General features: G+C 45.9%; 1 protein-coding gene across 3 annotated transcripts in view; it reads left to right on the top strand.

Annotated features, from left to right (window-relative positions):
* Positions 1-12,986, top strand: part of Khdrbs3 (KH RNA binding domain containing, signal transduction associated 3) — a 170,813-nt gene extending 157,827 nt beyond the window's left edge. For 2 of the 3 annotated variants that reach the window (XM_028875996.2, XM_028875999.2), the window contains exons 8-9: positions 2,209-2,267; positions 3,989-4,593. In XM_028875996.2, coding sequence (XP_028731829.1) covers positions 2,209-2,267; positions 3,989-4,080 — 151 coding nt within the window. In that variant the 3' untranslated portion in view covers positions 4,081-4,593. Of the gene's footprint in view, positions 1-2,208; positions 2,268-3,988; positions 4,594-5,514; positions 5,573-11,792 lie in introns of those variants that run through there. The other variant, XR_005089628.1, reaches the window with a different exon arrangement.
* The last annotated feature ends 6,501 nt before the right edge of the window (positions 12,987-19,487 follow it).

Consider the following 19,487-nt stretch of genomic DNA (forward strand, 5'->3'; position numbering starts at 1 on the left):
GTGTTTATTAGTCTCCAGGCTGTCTGTCATCTTAGCTCTGAGGTAAGCTTGTTTGGGAGCTGTCTCCAGAAAGGAGTACCTTCAGTCTTATGAAGGGCACTCTCTCTTTATCTGTGCAACAGATAAAGTTCTCAAGAACTGTGAAATTTTGTCTAAGGACCATTATAATGTTACTTCTGACTTTGGAAAAGAAAAGCAAGATTCCTTTAATCTAGTTTTCTGAAAGCATTATTGGTCAATTTATTTGCAACAGAATAAGGAGGTATTTTGACTTATTTGGAGTCAGATTCTGTGGCTGAGCCTTGGAGAACTCTGTGGGGTGAGGGAAGCATCGAGCCAGCCCGACTGAACTGTCACTTGGACCCTGCACATGGGAATGACGTCACCAGAGACCCTGCAGACAGAGGCCAGAGTTCAGACATAGATATCTTGACTGATGTTCAGCATTGCTTCCAAAGCTTTGTGTTCAACCATGTTTCGCTAACTTGTAAGAATATGGTTAGCTCAGGTTTGCAGGGTATCTATCCTGTATTGTGCACTTAGAGAAGACCTATCCTGAAGGTCATTCTAGCCCGTGTACACTATTAGAACTTGGTAATTCTATTTAAAGACACTTGAAAAACACTTAGATTCTCATCCTGTTTCCTTCTTTTATGCTTTGCTTACTCTGTTCCTTCTCCTCGGCCCTCCTTCACTTCCATCTTCCTGGCCCTTCAGAACATTGTGCCTATCTGGGACACCGTGTATGAGTGAGTGAGGGTGTGTGTGTATGTGTGTGTGTGTGTGTGTGTGTGTGTGTGTCTGTCTGTCTGTCTGTCTGTCTTTGTGTGTGTCTTTGTGTGTACACCCTTCTCCACACACTGGTTCCTCCATGCCTGCAGTGGAAGCCTCTGATACAGGCCAGGATGAAAACTGATGCCAGCAGGCTAGGATGGGAGCCAGCTTGATGCTGAATGGGAGAATTTCTGTGAAGGCAACATTTAGGCTTGGAGGAGAGACTGAAAGCATCTCTAGCAGGAGAGGTACCTTGAAGCTGCATCTCAGTGGAAGAGCACTTCCCTGCCGAGGGCGGAGGGGAGCCAGCTGACTTCATGGTGCCTTTGGATTGTTTGGTCTTAGGTCTTTTTTATACAAGGAAGGAAACATGGGGGTAAGGGTTAAGGAGTGGGGTGTCGCCTCCAGTTGGGGGTCTGTGCATTCAACCGACTGGGCTGTGCTGTTACTGGGGAGATTTTAGGCTGGTTCCTTAGCCATCCTCCCCTGTAACAGGGTGTAACAGCTCTCCTACTTGGTCCTAGAACAGGTGGATCTCAGCAGGCAGCAAAAGCCACACACCATGTTGCTAGAGGTGTGGCATGCAAGCTGGGTTCCATTGTGCTGGGAGGCTTCATGTTTGGTTGTTGGAACTTGAAATAATAAGGATACTTGTTTCTTACAAAGTTGGGCAAAGAGGAAAGCCTGTGGGGAGAAATGGACCCTCTTCCTCAGATACGCGGAACACTTGTTCTTGGTGACCAAACTTCTGTCTGTAAAATCAAAACAGAACCACACACAGTTGAAATGTGCTATGAAGATGAAGCCTGTTTTTATAGTATCTGCACAAAGAGGGCAATGGAAGGCTCTCCTTGCTGTCTCAGGAATGGTAGATTAGAACCTAGACGTGCCTACCTATTGAAAAGTCCTTGTAACTCCCCTGTGATGATTCATTCGTCGCTCCCACTGCACACCGTCCAGGCACCCAGGGGTGAGTTTTTTTGCCTCTGACTGTAACATAATGATGCTGACGGAGAGGAGAAGCAGAAGCTCTCTCGGGGCCTGCTGTTTTAAATGGATAAGTAAAGTGCCCCAAACCGGCATGGTACTGAGTTCTGTGGAAAGTATGCAAGAATCAAAGAAACCATGTCTATCTCTTGGAAAGAAATAGTGCTTGCTGCTTCCTGCCCATCCCCCACAGCACCTGGTGTGAGCCAGCCCCTCTGAGGACCCCAGTCTTTCCCCAGCTGTGGTTTGAAGGAAGACTCCGGAGTTTAGAGCCTTTGATAGTCAAAACGTCTGTCTTCTCTCAGCATTCTGTCATCTCAGGAGGAATTAATTCCACTTTAGCCCTTTCTATTTTTAGTTTATCTAGTTTTGAGTACTTCATTGGCTATGATTTAACCCCACAGCAGAAACAGCTTGTGCTAACAGTGTTTTCTTTTGTTCGTGCAGCGGAGCTGATTACTATGATTACGGGCATGGACTCGGTGAGGAGGCTTACGATTCCTATGGTGAGTGAGTGGCCATAATAATCACAGAGAGAAAGGGAGAGTGGCCATGGACAAACCTTAAAAGTCCTTTTTGGAAGGGAGATCCATACTTGTCTTAATGATGAATTCATTTTGTGTGTGGACCCTCCTCTTCTCGATTCCTCTGTGTACAACTCGCTATTCTCAGAGGCTTCTTTAATAGTTAAATGCAATATTTAAAGACTGTGTTGCAGGGCATGAGTTCAGATCCCACGCTTATGTGTTTTGTTTGTGTTGATGACCAGTGCTGACCTTCTCACTGTTTCACCAGAGTAGGTTGCCAAACTGCAGACACTTGCTGGCATGGATCTTTCTGAAGTATCTTTGTTCCTTGACAGTGAAGGAAATGAAGCCATTGAGACTACAGCTCTCATGCTTCTCCCTCCCCCATATTATATTTTAATTCATCCCCAACCTCAAGACCTCAGAAAAATTATACTAAGAGTCATTTCATAAAGGTTACAAAAGCTGAGCCATGGAGGAGACACAAGGGTCTATCAGGCTCATTAGGAGGTAACTCCTCTTCGTTCTGTGGCGCCCATAAAGGTGCTGGGGAATGCATGACCAGAGTCTCAATATGCTGAAAGGTGACAGGTTTAATTAACAGAATTGACGGTAGCAACAAAATGATAGTAAGAAACGCCTTTGCTACAGGGCAGGGAGATGAGGAAACCAGAAGCCTCCATTGGTAGCAAAGCTCCAAGAATGCCTGGTGTCCTGTGCCAGTGAGTCAGGATCCTGAGCTGAGAGAAGTCAGCTCTGCAGCATTTCCCACACTTAACCAAAAACCTATTTGCTGGGGGCACTTTGAAGTGCATTTTGTTGTATCACCAGCCAGGGGCTGGTTTTCTGTTGTTGTTGTTGTTTTTTCTTTTTTTGGTTGTTACTCATAATAAACATTTAAGAGAGATGCATTGGCTTGGTGAGTGCTGCCTACTTCAATTCGTGCAAGTTAGCCAAAGGGAGTGACATTGATTGCGTGTTTGTATCAGAAGAGGTCATTTTAAGCATTTTTCTCTCACAGCTTTTTAAATTGGTCTCTGAGGACACATGGCTTTTTGATTGCTTTGTGTTGCAGCAGGGACTTAACTGTTTGCTGTCTGAGACCTGGGGATAAATCAGGGAAAGTCCTGACACTGGACACTGTTGAATTTCAGGAGCTGAAGATGATAGCATGTCCGTGGTTAGTGACAGCTGTCCATGTGTGCCGGTCCTGATGTGGTGTCCCTGAGGAAATCCCCAGTGTGCCTCCTCCAGTCTTTGTGTAGAGAACCTGTCATGAGGATACAGTGCTTCCTTTCTCTGTCTGCCCTTCTTCCCACTTGTTTTTTTTCCTTTTTCTTTTCCCAAATTACCTGTGTTCATTTTCCTTTTCTATGCTGTTGGAAGAAATTAGAATAGTCCTTTTTCCGTTCTCTTAGAGTTTCATATAAGGCTGTTGAATTTGCTCTATGAGGAAATTCTTGCAATTTGTTGCTGTTTCCAACACAAAGGTCACTCTCTTCTCGAGGTCATCATGTCACTGGTGACAAGATCATCCTGTATTGTGTTCATTATACTTTTAAGTGAATCCCCTTGTGTTTCTTTTATTAGTACGTCAGAGACACATATCTCCTGTATGACATTTACCACTGGTTCTGACGGATGAAGCTGCTGGGACCCCATGACAATGGCCTAATTATGATTCATCTTCCTGATTTTAGGGCAAGAGGAATGGGCTAACTCAAGACATAAGGCTCCTTCAGCGAGGACGGCGAAGGGCGTCTACAGAGACCAGCCATATGGCAGATACTGATTGTACTGTCTGATGTTGTGAAATAGCCAATCTGCACCGTCCTGTATACTGTTCAAAGTAATTTTTTTCTATGAACAATCCCTTTTTAAATAAATCAAAATGCTTAAAATCTGAATGGATGGAACCTAAAACCACTTTGTTGACGCATCCACTTGGCAGGGAGAAGGACATGTAAAATTTTGTTATTTGCAGTCTGTATATGAAAACTAGGTCATGAAAAGGAAAAAAATAACTTTGATTAACTAGTGTTAAACAAAAAGATAGGTTTACTAAATATGTTAATCCGTTCTTTTAACATAAGCCTCACCTTTCATTTTAAAGGTTTCCATAGAATTTAGTTATTTTATCTTTCAGCCATATGCTAGTTTTTTTTTTCTTGCCAACTTGCGTAAAAAGGGAGCCAATTACAAGTGCAAACAATGTGGTATTCTTTTGTAACTCGAGTCTTGAAATGTTCTGTAGTGTTAAGCAAAGTCTCCTCTTGCTTGATACTAAATAAACTTTTGAAAGAAATTTCGTGTGTGTGAGCTAACGATTTCATGTTTTTCTATTTAAAAAGGCCTTCATAAATAGCTGTAAACAGGGAAAGGGTTCCTCTAGCAGTGCTTGTCATAAAAGGGTCACACTAAATATTGTACAGCTTATTTTAAAAGTGGTATAAAATTAAATGTGCCATGATATACTCACCATAGGTTCAAATGCGGTCTAAAGAGTCCACACGGTATCGAGCTGCTCAAGTGGCACGTTAAACCCACGCAAACCAAATCTGGTTTTAAAACTGGTTTTAAAATAACTACTGGATTTTCTGAAAAGGATGTGATCAGTTTTCATCTTGTCGAGCGTTTTTTCACTAGTGCAACTTTGGATTTTTTATGAGACTTTTGGTACCTTAATGAACACCTCGCTCCATGCTGGAAACATAAGCACAAAGTTTTAAAGACATTCTGACTTGACTAATTGAGGTCGCACTCGCCAAGGCTGAGGATGTGTAACTCTTAAACGGTCTTCATTTTCAAAGGTAAATAAATCAAATAAGATTTTAATCTCACTTAATTTATCTTAATATAACTAATAAAACCAGGGAGATTACAACTTAGCCAGTTTCATTATCCATTTTAGAAAGGTTTTAAGATCACCTAAATTCTCATTTTAAAAAGTTTAATTTGTTTTAGTAATCTAAAAAGCCTTAGTTTAGCCAGTTTAATTGGGGCCAATTCTTCCCTATTAAACAACTGTAAAACCTCATAACTAGTTGTGTGTAATACATCTTTTGGTTAGTAATTGAGGGCGTTCTTAAAACTGACAAGGGTTTAATAAAGTTATTCGTTAATCATTTGGCTTAAGTTTTAATTGTAGATTATGTAAAATATGTGTCTTTATTTTGGGGGGTTTCCTTGCATCTATTTGGAGTAAATAGATCTCTTCTTTTGTTAGGAAATGTCGACCACCTTGGACTGTCAGAGGAGCTCGGTGTGACTTAGAGCAAACAAAGGTAGGCACCTTGTGTCTCTTGATTCGGAACTGCTAAGAAGTGCAGTGAGGTGGAGCAAGGTACCCACCCCCGACACACTGCTTCCCCTGTGACCACAGAGCTAAAAGCTTCTGCAGCATGAATGGGTCAGAGGCTGGAACCTGGAGGCTCAGGCTGTCAGCACCTAGATTCATGATACTCAATGAGAATAAAGCAGTCTAGTCAATAATTGGTAAGGGTTTCCTAAATTCTTAAGTTAAAGAGAATAGTCTGCCAAACAATGCTTAATGTGAACCCTTTATTTTTATACATATATGTGAATGTAAAAACTTACAGAAATGTACAAGCAATTTTTCAAAATAGTAGCCTGGTCTTGTAGAAGAACAGTGTCTTATGCTTCTGAATTTTGAAAATTAGGACTTTTATAAAATAAATATTAAAGCAGCTGTTCCATAAAATTATTCCTCCTCCCTCCCGCCCTTCTCCATTCTCCTTCCTTCCTTCCTTCCTTCCTTCCTTCCTTCCTTCCTTCCTTCCTTCCTTCCTTCCTTCTTCCTTCCTTTCTTTCTTAAATCTGGAGATCTGTTAAGCAAAGATGTATGAAAGAGGGAAGATATCGTTAATTTGATCTCATTTTGTAGACAACCACCACCACCCAGGTCCTGAGCCCCATGATCTGAGATATCTCTTTTAGGGTGTGATGGGGACGTTATTGTGGGTTTGGATGGTGTGTGTGTGTGTGTGTGTGTGTGTGTGTGTGTGTGTGTGTGTGTTTGAGAGTCGCTGGCACTCTGTAGCCCCGGCTGGCCCCTGGAACTCATTGCATTGTAAACCACTCCTGACTGGATCCTCTCAAGTATTTATATCTGAGCTCTGCCACTCAGCTGTGTACATCTGGGCAAGTGTCCCTTCCTGTCAGTACCCGGGAAATGAAGGCACGCTGTCGTATTCATCGTTCTCTAACTTTCAGAAAGTGATACTATAGGCATTGTTTACCCTGACAGTGATACAGTCGCATGAAGGTCGGTGGTCAGGATTGAATTCATGTATCTAATATAAAGGAGAAACATACAAACTTTTCTTAGTAGTCAGAAGTAACTGAAACAAATTGCACAGAGAAAGAAAATGAATCTCTTCTAATAGAGGAAAATTGTGAAGTTTATTGAATTGGTTGTTAGTTTGGGTTTTGCCTTTTTTCCTGATATGGGGGCGCGGGGTGTGTGTGTGTGTGTGTGTGTGTGTTGTGTGTGTGTGTGTGTGTGTGACATATCACAGTGTTAGAGCTTTTAGGTTGCTTTCTTTCTAAATTAGTATTTTTGTTCTTGTTTAGAAAGTGGCATATCAACTAATAAACATGGGCTTTTCGTTTTGTAAATAGTTCATTATCATAGAATTCTGTGTCAAAACTGTGACACCGGGTTCCAGTCACAATGTTGGCCAGGTTGTGTCCTTTGTACAGGCTCCAAGAATACCAGGCCCTTCCCTGCCAGCCTCTGAAAAGTACTTGTAGTCAGTGGCTCACAGCCCATCCTGAGTCAAGAATCATCAGTCCTCACACAGGCTTCTTGAATCAGGGCTATGGATAGACCTGTCTCTTCCTTGGAGTCCATCTGTTTTCTCATGTGATGACACTTACAAGTTTTGTACTAGATATCAATTAGGTAGTGGGAATGTTGTGACTTAAAAGATACAGGACCCTACCTTAAAGTAATTTGAAATCCACTTGTGTTGGTGAATCAATATTCCCTGCTCTTTTGCACATGGGAACCAGCCCCAACCTTCAAGACTCAGCCATGTCCCCTCTACTGTGAACTATACCCTCATCCTCTGGCCTCTCTGAACTTGTCCAGTGTCTTCTCTGCTTTTAAGTAGGCCATCATCCTCTGAGCTCAGCCCATGTCCCCTCTGCTGTTAATTAGGCTGTCATCCTCTGCTCTCTGAAGAGCTGATTTTATGACTGTTACTTCATTTCAATCTGGATGTCATCACAAAGTGGTTGCAGGCTGCATCGGTTGCCAAGCAAGTGCCTTCATTTAAACTGTTTCATTGAATTCCAAATCACTATAAGCATTGTTGTCTGTGTTTCATAAAGGAAGCAACGGAAGTTTCAGATGATGAGGTCATTATGTTAGCTACAAGTCCATATAACTGGTGGAAGCCAGGGTTGAATACAGCCACTTGAATCTAGACCCTTTGAGTTTCAAAACACTACTTTTTCCAGTTTCCATGTTACGCATGTGTCCTCATGGTGAAGGCTTCTTAAAATGAGGAGCTACATGCTACCTTGTGTCCCACTGGGCATCATCCAAACATTGTGATTATCCCTGCCCCCACGTTCCTGCATAAGAAGATATATTGATTTTTCTTTAGGTCCTAAACATTATGTACTCCAGGTACTCCAAGTCAAATGATTTTTAGTATTCACTCGGGGTAAATACCTTCAGAGCATCTGTTTGGCTACAGGCAGAAAGGATATGGAGATGAGACAGTTCCCACCCTTGTGGATACCACACCCTGCTGTGGAAAATAGCAAGTAAAGTGCCAACCAGCCTGGCCTCAGGTACACGTAAGGAGCTTTTTACATGCTGGACAAGGGATGCAAAACCCAGGCAGGCTGGTTAGAGAAAGAGGAAGTTGCCAGCAGGGGCTTAGAGCCAGATGGAAGAAGATAACCTCATGGGACAGGCTGTTGGAGCACTCATCACCCAGTGTAGTAACCTTGGGTGAAATGGTTAGGTCCTCTCAGCTGTAGGGTCCCTGCCTGTGAAGTGAACATCACTGCCTTCACAGGGCTGTGCAGGCAGAAGAATGCCCAGAGCGAGGTCAAAGGTCTTTGCACTCTCTCCTGGTGCTGTGTGCATTTACATAAGAAAATATGACCTGGAAGGCAACTTCAGCTATGTTAGATGATGAGAGACCGTGAGATGGTCTTGGCAGGGTAGGCGAGGGATGTGATGCATATACAGGATCTCCTTTCTACTTGCCTTCTCTGCCTACTGAGACCACACCTCCATGCCCTGAACTCCATCCAGAACTCAGTGCAGACCTCCCGGAGCCCAATGTACAATGAGTGCAGAGGACCCAGGAGCCCTGACATCTCCACCTTTGTCTCTGACTCATCACAGCCTCAGAAGGGTGGGTTTAGTCAGTCAACATGTAGAGATCCGTGCTAGCTGAGATCCTCCTGGGGTGGGGGTCACGGGAATGTCATGGAAATAATTGCACTGCCGATAGTCTACTTCTCTCAATTTAGCTCAAAATTACAGAGATACTCATCATGATGAACAGAGAAAGGTCCCGAATAAAACTGATGTCTATCTGTTGAGCATAAAATTAGGCTTATGTTTCCCCTGCAGTGCTCTGTATGGACAGGAAGGAGAGAGCTCATCATTAACTTGAAAGTGGCACATTTATCCTGCCTCTTTACCCCTCTCTGGGAAAGCTGTAAATCAGTTTTCCATCCTCATCCCACCCTTTTTCTCTAATGGGAAATTACCATCACTTGCAGATGACACTGATCCCCGGGAGGACTCCTCCTTCAAGGAGCTCCTCCCACCTCCATCCCCCACTTCCCTCAGGGATGAGCATCCAGGCTGAATTATCTTCAGCTCTTCCTGTGAGTCCTCAGCTGTGACTGGAGCCCTGCATGGTCTTGCTGCCATCTTTTCCGCCGCCCACAGGAGGGGTTTCTCCACCTGCCCACTGCACCAAAGCCTTTCTGTTCTGCAGGCCCCTTCATCCCTTGTGACACTTCCTGTCTGCGCCATTCTCTGCCAGTTATCATATGCCCTTGCCCCCATGGCCCAGCTCATAATCTAGCACCTGTCTGTCAGTTTCATTGGGACTTAAGCATACCACACACAGGAATCCTTCCTCCTTGGCCAATATCTCTGTCCCCAGTCCTCACACAAAGACCCTTGGAACATTGTGAATTCTGACACAAGTGTTCTGTGACTAGGTATTTGTCCTCTCCACCATCAAAATATAAATCCATGGTGCAGGTCTTATGCATCCTAGGTTGTGATTAAGCATTCAAAAGAAAGGGTGGCTTCATGTCATATAGTTTAGAAAAAATGGATCAGGATTTCTTTGGACTTCTCTCACAACTTTATAAACAGGTTGTGAGGTGGAGTGTGTGTGTGTGTGTGTGTGTGTTGTGTGTGTGTGTGTGTAATAGAGAAAGGGAGAGAGACGTGACTACCAGTCTTGGCAGGATTCCTGTATCTGCTACCCAACACGGCTCCTAGTATCTAGCTTACACTGACATAAAGGGGCAGGTGGAATGATGAGCAGTTGCTGCTGCTGCTGCTGCTGCTGCTGCTGCTGCTGCTACTATGTGCAGAACATCTGGCACATGGTGGGCTGGGGGTATGCCCAGTATAGACAGCCTTAGGTGCCCATCTGCATGCCTTACAAGAGGGGTGAAATCCTCACCCATCTGATATGCGTTCTCTCCATCCAGAAGCCTGCTTACTTTAACAGTTATCTTTTAAGGGCCAGCCAGTTGCATGGTGGGCTTTGTACCATGCACTAGCAAAGGGTGCCTCTTTCTTGGAACCCTGGGCCTCTTCGAGTAAACAACCTTTACAGTGTCTTTGCCCATCTTTCTGTCTTCTCTGCCTCTCTGGATCCTGCCAGCTTGCCAAGGACCTCCCTCTTATCTGCAGCCAAAAGAGCCTATTTCTGTCAGAGATTACCAGCTGAAAACACTCAATCCAGGGCGAATTTTGAGCTGCTGACTTCATTATGTGGTTTGTCCTTCACCCCTCAGTAAGCTCGTAGGCAGACTCAAGTTAGTACTTTACATTTTGTGAACTTGAAGCACTTCAAAGTCATTCCAGAAATGATCTCTGTCTAAAGGTTGTTAGACCTGCCATATTAAAAGTGTTTGAACTCTGTGTATTAATGCTTAGAAAAGCAGTTTGCATCTGATTCTTCCATGCAGTAGTGGCATGGTATGCAGGCAACTCCAACTTGCTTGCTGTATTTTTTGGTGCTCTGTAGGAATAAAAGACTCAGTGATAGCAGAGGTGAGGCAGAGTGAAAGCCATGTATCTAGGTCTGTGCAAGGGGACAAGGGTTGAAGCTGAAATGGGTTTGTGGAAGTCACCATCATGTAATTAGGTGGGGATGACACTGGAGTTGACAGGCTAGAGTACAGGTGATGGCTGCATGGGCTGGCTGGTGTGTTTGGGGACTTCTTAGCTGTTCCTGGGATATGGGGTTGCCAGGAGACACGTGGAAGAAGATCCTTTAGAAAGACCGGAAGATTCTAGGGCTCAGCAACCTATGAATGATACTGCTTTGTCCCCTAGCACTGGTGTGTGTGTGTGTGTGTGTGTGTGTGTGTGTGTGTGTGTGTGTGTATAGCATTGTGGGGGACCTGCTTCTACTTTTCCCCCTAGGGTACTCTTGAGTAGAGAGAAGTGAGAAATATTTAGATAGGAATATAGAAAAGAGAGACAGATAGAAATACAGGATAGCCTCGGGAGGGCCTGGATCAAGACCCACGGGCCCCTTCTGTCTCTGCTAAAGGGCTTTTAAAGGAATGCTAAGGGGTGGAGCAAAAGACCTCCCCCTTGCTGGATCAAAACATACTGCACGGCATAGCCATGCAGACCCTTCCAAACACCTGGTAACCATGCACGTGGTCAAGTCATCCCCTTAGGCAGCCCTGTTGGGTAAAGCAAGCTCAGATCTCACTAGGAAACCTCTGCGGACCCCAACGGAGCATGACACAGACCCTGTACTGGTGCTGCTGCACTGGGGGTGGCTCTCCTGAGTGTCACCGGACTTTTGAACTAACAGTTCTTCCATGGAGTGTACATGGAAATAAGTAGTCTGGTGTTGATTAATAAAAGGGTGATTTAAACACCCAGCAGTTCAGTCTCTTGTTTGGCAAGGAAGAAAGGAAGGTGCCAGGGTGGAACCATGGGAATATCACTGTTAGTTCAAACAGTTGGTCTGATACAAACATTACCAGTCTGAATTCAGCCCTGAACACCCCAGTGCACCGAGCTTGATGGGCACGGTGCTGCTTGTCCATCCATGGTCTTTAATTCACAAATGTTTCCTGCCCTCACTTCAGCCATTCTCTGCCACACTGCTTCTCATACGTGTCCTGTGCGTGCTGACTATCTGCCTGAGTGCTTCTGATGCCTGAACTTGGCCATTTGGCACAGATGTTATCATTGTTGCTTTGTTGATGTGTACAAATGTGTCTCGTTTTCCTCTTTTCCAGGAACTGCTTCTGTTACGGGCTGCTTAAGGCCAGTCACCTCACCATTGTGCCTACTCAGTGAATGGATCCATTTGGGAACTGGACAGTCACCAATTGATTATTGTTGTTTTGTCCCTCATGTGTGTTTTTGGGATGTTTTCGTGAAACATTTTTTAATTTAAAAAGTTGTTTTTTCTTTCTTTTTAAAGAAAGAATGTTTTATTTTGTTGTCTCAGAAACAAACAAGAAGAATGATTTGTATTGTCGCTAATAAAGGCTCCCCCATCAAAATCTCTTCCATTTTAATATAGACGAAGACCACAAATCTAATTATTTCTGCACAGCTCTATGAAGTTTGCATACTTGAGAGACTTGTACAGCTACGGCTCCCCACAACAAATCAAGAAGCTGCACACATCACAGATTTGAGAACGATTTATCCATCTCAGTTATGGGCCAATACATATGTTAGGCAAAAGAGTCCTGCCCTGGCCTGTCCCAGGTTAGTCATGAAGGCTTCTGGGCAGTGGAGTGGTACATGGAACAGAGCTGGACTTCAGTGCCTCCCTGTGGTTGGCAATGGAACATAAAGGTCAAGGTCTCTGTGTCTAGTGTTACTCTGTTCCCTCCCCTTTCATCGGTTGCTAGTGCGTTGTGATTTTAATTCCATACACCCCCGGGAGCGTGTGTTTTATTTGGGAAGCTTGCACAGCATCCTTCCTGATCTTGGAATTTCCAGAGCTGTCTCACACCTTGTCTGGGTGTTGCTTTCTTCCCTCAGACGTTTCCTAGAGGCACTGACTTTTTACAGCATCGTAGGTTTGGGACATTGTGTAAACACAGAATAACTTTGAATAGTTTAACTTTTTCTTATCCTTTTAGTATGCATCCTAAAAACATAGTTGTCGTCGACTGAAGTTCTGACCTTTATATTTATCAAATGTGCATTTTTCCATCTTCTGACTATGTGATGTGCAAAGTGTGTGCTAGAGAACACCCAGCAGTGTTCTGCAGCCAGCTGGCTGCTTGTAGAAGAGGATGGTGAGGACTGCAGTCTGGGGACACGCTTGGGAAGGCCATGCACTCAGCACACCCTTTAGCCCATTTAGACAAGTGGAAACTTGAGACTGTGAGCAGGCCGTGATCAATCGAAGACTCTGGTCCCTTCTTACTTGCTGACCCACCTGCAGCCCTGTGGTTGGGAGCCTCGAAGCTCAACTCTGTCCTGTCTCCCCCCCCCCCATTGTGCTTTTGGTACCTAAATTCTGGCTGTTTGTCACATATGTATGTATAAAGAATGCCTGCATCCAGCTAACTACAGAAAATAAACGGGGGTGGGGAGGTGGGGGGGGGTCCATCCTGAAGAGGCTTACATTTTGGTGGAGACGGGCCACCACCCACAAAATGGAAGATCAGATAGTGGTGGAGCTGTGGCATCAGGAATAAAGCCCCACTCCACCTGGCCTGATGGAAGAATAAAGTGATGCCTTAGACCAATCAAAGCAAACAAGGAGTTTTATTGGGACACCGGTGAGTGTAAAGGTCCTGAGGTGGGAACATTGCCAGTGTTAGATGGACAACAGGGACACTAGTCTAAAGAGTAGAAGAGTGAAAAAGAGACCGCCGAGAAAAATAAAGCGGGGAGCTAGCTAGAGAGGACAGCGTGGAGGATTACCTCTGAGTTTAATGGGGGCCATTAACAAGATGAGCAGACAAGTTGAACCAAAGAGTAAAATGATCCGGTGTGTATTACTCTGCTTTGGTATTTATCAGCCAATAAGTCAGGTAGTAACTATTCACAAAATAGGCTATATTGGAATCTCATAAAGACCATGGAAGGGAAGAGCCCGCCAACACAGTGCAGGATGGCAGCAATGGCCAGATTTCAGGTGGATTTGGAAAGGAGAACGCTTAGGACTGGTGGTGAGATGCAAGAAATGAGCTGGATGATGAAAAAAAAAAAAAATCCAGTCCAAAGCCATTGAAAAGTAGTCTTCTGAGATGAAAAGACGGGTCCTAGGAGGAGCAGGATGGATGCATGGTGTCTGAGCTGCGCGTGTGAAGGGGAGGCAAGCTCACCTGAAGAGGACAGCCATCCTCTCTCCACTTGGAGGAGTCATCCTCCTTGTCTTTAGGCTCTTCTGCCCTGCCTGTGCAGCAAGCCACTTCACAGAGCTCATCCCATCATGTTTAGAGGCCCTGAATGCCACAGCTTCTGGGCCAGCTGCACGCCTTCACCTGATCTCTCCCATGCCCCTACCTACCTATCTTAAATTCCTGCTCAGCTAATTATCGGGTAATTGACTTCTCCATCATCTTTAACAGCAGCTGCTGCTTGATAGTCTCCTGATTGCTGTAGAAAGAAAGAGTGATTTCAACTACAGTGTGGACAGTTGGGGTATTAACACACCTGAGGAGACAGAATTGCTTTTAGCTCCTGCTTAGAACTTCACTGTGGAAGAGGTACTGGTCCTGCCTGGTTGTTTCCAGAAGGGACAAAGGAGGGATAAAGTGGTCCTGGGTTCCCATTGGCTTGTTGACATGGGAGCTGGTAAGGAAGACCCACCCCCTCATTACTACTGGAATATAATAGAGTAGGGAGGCCTGGTTCTTGTGTGTGCAGTATCGTCTGCATAGATAGGCAGCAGCTATTGATAAAATACAAAGCTTTCACTTGGCTCCTCTGATGCAGGGAGTGTGGTGCCTCCATACTGCCAGTCCGAGGACATCCCAGCCTCCCACAGCATCTTTCCTCACACCACTGTGGTGTCACTGCTGCCAAGTGACCTGAAATTCACAGCTTTCTATTCTGTGTGTACAGCCACACATTGCCTCCCTCTACATTGTATGTATATCTGCACATGCCTACGTCTTCCTACATGTCTTCCATGTGTCATTTCAGCCAGACAGACATGGCCCACAAAGGAAATAACTAGCATGACTCACCAGTCTGGGTGGAGGAGGCCTCCAGCCACTTCGGACTGGACCAACAGTGGGATCAACCTCTATACCTGAGACCCATCACAGATCAGTAGTCATGGTTTTTCCTTGGCTGGCCGGTCCCTGCAGTCTTTGTGTGCCTTCTTTCCAAGTACTCAACCCCAAATACCCCAGGCTGGCTATCTATAAACAGCGGAGGTTGGGAGGTCCACATACTCCCTTCTGGATCTCTTCATGGAGAAGGACAAAGGATCCTGCTCTAGCCTCTAGATGAGGCCATATCCCGGTCACTTCCTAAATGCCTCGCTTCTCACTGCTGCCACACTGGCATTAAGTTTGAATTCTGGAGGGACACTAGCTTGGGAACGAAAGTGGCCAACAGGACAAGATAGATGATCACAGGTGGCTGGTCCCTGACTGGGTGTAGGGCCCAGCCTTCAATAAGTGCTGTTGGAATGTTTGCAGATGGAGGGCAGCCACCCGTCTTTGGCTGGGGGGGTGGGGAAGGTGCCAGGTGAAGTCTCTCGGCACAGAAGGTTAACAGAAGCTTCTCCATCTGAAAGGCAATTCACTTTTCCTTTGGCTGAGTTAATTCTCGGAGACATGGGGTCCCTCCTTGACATCCTCCCATCAACGGCTCTCAAGCACGGAAGGCCGAAAATAACCATTCTCCTGTTTGGTTTTAAAGGATCTCAGCAACTCCCCATGGTTTTAAAAATAGCAGCTACTGGCTTTTTTCCAAGTGCATTTAACTACATTAGATGCTAAAGCTCCGTGTTCAAAGTGACAATCTCATGGAGTTGTGAAATGGTTTCTAGTGCTGTTGCTGTGCCAAAAGATTTTCCTCTGGTTATCTGAGGACTCTGCCTTCATGTGGCCAGACTGGCCCAGTCTGGATTGATCAGCTAGATGCACTGGCACAGTGATGTTTTTCATAGGAGCTGACAGCTCCTCATACTCACGCTTGCTTGGTGGAGACTTAACAGCACCTCCTTTGCTTTGCCTCTGGCCAGACAGGTTGGTTCTGTCCTGTTTCCTAATTGCCACCGGTGCCCCCACTTTACCCCACAGTGACAAAACCTAACCATGTGGCTACACAGTTCTCCTCCAGCCTACCCACAAAGCTCGGCCTTCTATGGCTCTTCCTGGCCCCTAAACGCCTGTCTTCACTCATTTAACTTCAGAGAGGGCCTCTTATGGCCCATAGTCCTCACTGGAATTGACACCTGGGGTGTGAGTTACTCACACTGGGCAATAGTTCTAGAACTCACAAGTAAATGGTACCATCGTTGATTATCTGTTTTCCGAAGGTTGGAACTGGGACCCATTCTGTCCCAGTCTCAGGAGGCTTAGTGAGATTCTGAGCCAACTCCACATAGCTGTGTTACCCACATCTCTCTGCATTCCCTGACATATGGGTCCTCTCACAGCCTGCCTCAGTATCCTCACATCCTGTTATCACTTTCCCCAACATCAGTGGTCCAAGTGAAAGCCTTTGAGAGAAGGAAAGATAAGAGAAGCCACAGACATTTCAATCCTCTATTCAGAAGTGATATTACCTCACCTGTGTGGTACATGCTATTGGTCAAAAGCCACCCTGGCTGGAGGTCATGGTGTAAGGTTATGAGCCAGGATGCAAGACAAGTAGGGGCCACCTGTAAGCTGGCTTCCTACTGGCAAGTCCTGTGGCATCTGTGTTTAGCACCTTTTATCCTCAAGATGGGACCGCAGAGCATTTCTCGCAGAAGCTAGGAGGAAATGGTGATAAACATGCTATGTTCTTGCAGTAAGCCCTGAGAAATAGTGAGAACTGTACTATCATTCTTCATAGTACTTCCCCCACACTCACACTTGAGATACCTCAAGTAGGTATAGCCATGCCAAACCCCGTCCGTACACATCAGTCCCACTCACTGGTGCTCAGATCCCCAGCCTCACAACTCTGCCTGGAAGTTATGCTATTTCTGCAAGATAGCCCTGTTGGAAGCATCACTCAAGGTTTCTCCGGGTCTCCAGTCTTTATCCTATGTCGTCTCTCCTTATCCTGCTTTAGACTAGCCTTCCCAGATTTCAGACCATTTCCACACTAAGTTCTTTTGATGCTGTTTAATTGTCTCTGGAGTGAAGTTCAAACTCCCTAGGCCCTAAGAGCCCTCTCCCTTCTGGGCCAATTTCCCTTCCCAGTGGCTCTTCAGTCTCCCTCCTGAACTCTATAAATCTGCCTACATTGAACTCACACTGTTCAAACAACCCACTTTATTCCTGCCCTAGTCTTGGGGCTTGTTTCTCTTCCTCTGCTGTTTGTACCCTTCACACCTGCGGTTTGCACCATCATGAACTCTGCCTTTCTTCCAACCTGCTGCCCAAGGGTGTGGCAGTGTGCCTAAGTGTGTAATCTCAGCCAGAAGCACTTTCCATGCTCTTCTTCCTTACCGCCAGCCTAGCACCTGCCCGACACTGGTCACAGCATCCCAATGTAGTAGGTGCCTCTTGTGTACAGGCTTATAGAAAGTGGGCAATGGAGTAGGGAGTTCTAACTGAAGACTGTATTGAACAGAACAATTATACACTTTCTGGGGCCCGCTAATGTGGAGCCTCTTCCCTAGACCCACACAAAGCCTGTGTGTGTGTGTGTGTGTGTGTGTGTGTGTGTGTGTGTGTGTGTGTGTGTGTGCCTGTGTGCAAGTGCGCATGCACCAGCTAAACTTAAAGAAGGCCAAACTGATGCACTGTTACCCTTGCCTGAGTCTCCAGTGGCCTAACATGGAGGTGAGGTTGAGATTGGGCCAAACTGACCCTATTTTGTGGTCTTTGGGGGATGTGGCTCTCAACCGCAGTGCAAATTGGGTGCATTTACAAGCTGGAGGTGGTTTCAGCTTCAGTGACGGCCACTGCTTCCTCTTCCCTGAACTCCTTCCAGCTCCTGCCCCGCAGACCCTGTGAGCCAGTGCTAGAGCTGCTTACCATGGCTGCCAAAATAGCCAGCATGCCTGGAGAACTGGCTGTCCACTGCCCAAGCCTGAACGTCAGGACCTCTTCTATTTGGGAGGAGTTTCTGGCACTTGGGTTCTTCAGGGCAATACATCAAAGGATGGGGAAGTATGATAGAAACACACATAAACTAAAAACACATTTGCACGAGTCCAGCACCCATGCTGGACCCAGAGTTAGAAAGTCCTGCTCATGAACCAAAGTGGTCACCATGGGAGAAGATTCTGTGTAAGGAAGGCTGGGGAAAGTGCCCAGTTGCCTTTCTGCAGAGGTACAGAGTGGTCTTAACAGTGTTTCCCTCCAAGGCCCTTTGGCAGCCTAGGAAACTTTGTCCTTTTAGAAAGGGCCACTCCCACCCTGTGGTGTCTGTTGTTCCTTGCCTTCGATTCACACCTCACCCCATGATGCCTCCCCAAGTCACCTATTCAAGAAGGTGGTCCAACTGCAATTGAACCCTGACATCACACGGGGTCCCTTAGCTGTATTTGATGTAAGGCAGTGGCTTCCAGTGGCAGAGGAGGGTGACCACTGCTCCTGCCACCCACACTTGTACCATGTGACTCATGGCACACAGCTCTCCATCCTTGCTGGGGTGTGAACTTAATTTCCTTGGCTGAGTTGGTATGCCCTTGCTGACTGAGGCCCGGACTCTTCTGACATTCTTCACGTCCCTAGTATCCTAGCCTCATCTGGAGCCAAACAGCATGCTAGGCCCAGTCTTAGGTATCAAGGCAGCTGGAGCCAAGCACCAGTGGAGCCCAAAGAGGTTCTGCTTTTTTCTGCCAGTATTAGACACAGGCTCCCATATACAGCATGTGGCTTGCCTGACTCCCAGTCGTAGGTTTGAGGACTGGCTCTCAGAAGCCAGGCTGTTCTAGTTTGCTTTCTGTTGCTGTGAAAAACACCACCCCCTAAAGCAGCTAGGGGAGGACAGGGTTTATTTAATCTATACTTCCAGGTCCCAACCCCTCATTAAAGGAAGTCAGGACAGGAACTCAAGCAGAAACCATGGAAGGAGGCTGCTGGCTGGCTTGCTTCCTGGTTCGTGCCGAGCTAGCTTTCTTATCCAGCACAGGCCCACCTGGTTAGGTCCTCCCACATTAATCATTAACCAAGACAACTCCTCATGGACATGGACATGAGTCAATCTGATCTTAGCAATCCCCCAAGTGAGACTCCATCAAATGACTAGATTGTGTCATTGACCCCTGAAACTAGACCTTTGGCTTTGTCTCCAACTCTCCTTCCCAAGTGGTGAAGTAGTATGGGAGATATCTGAGTGGGTTTAGATGCATCTGTAAAGTAATGATGCCACCCTCACCACCCTAGAAAGTAGTCAGACTCTCAAAAGCCCAGGCTGAAGGGACATAGCTCCCCCCTTATGCCCCCTACAGCAATTGGGAGAGAGGGCTCTGCACCTTGCCCGAGCAAAACAGTAGAGATGAGTGAGGGACTGAGAGCAGAACTGGCCCCGCCCCTTACTGCTGGCTGCATTGGGTGAACTAGCTGAGGTAGTGCTGGAGAGCTGGGTGGTGATGATGAGGAAAAGCTAGCAAGTTGACCAACCCAGCTGCCACCCAGGCCCAGATGACCCACCCCAACATCCACTGAATCTATGAACTGTTGGAGCATGTGAAGGGGACTAACCTATAGATCTAAAACAGCAGGATCTCCATGACACAGGACAACAACAGGATATATATGAGGAAACCTAGTGAGAACCCATTTTCCTTGTATAGCAGAAACCAGAGGCCTCAAGCCAGACCAATGACTCGTGCCAAAGAA

This window comes from Peromyscus leucopus, chromosome 20, assembly GCF_004664715.2.
Source record: "Peromyscus leucopus breed LL Stock chromosome 20, UCI_PerLeu_2.1, whole genome shotgun sequence".
In the NCBI taxonomy this organism is placed as follows: domain Eukaryota; kingdom Metazoa; phylum Chordata; class Mammalia; order Rodentia; family Cricetidae; genus Peromyscus; species Peromyscus leucopus.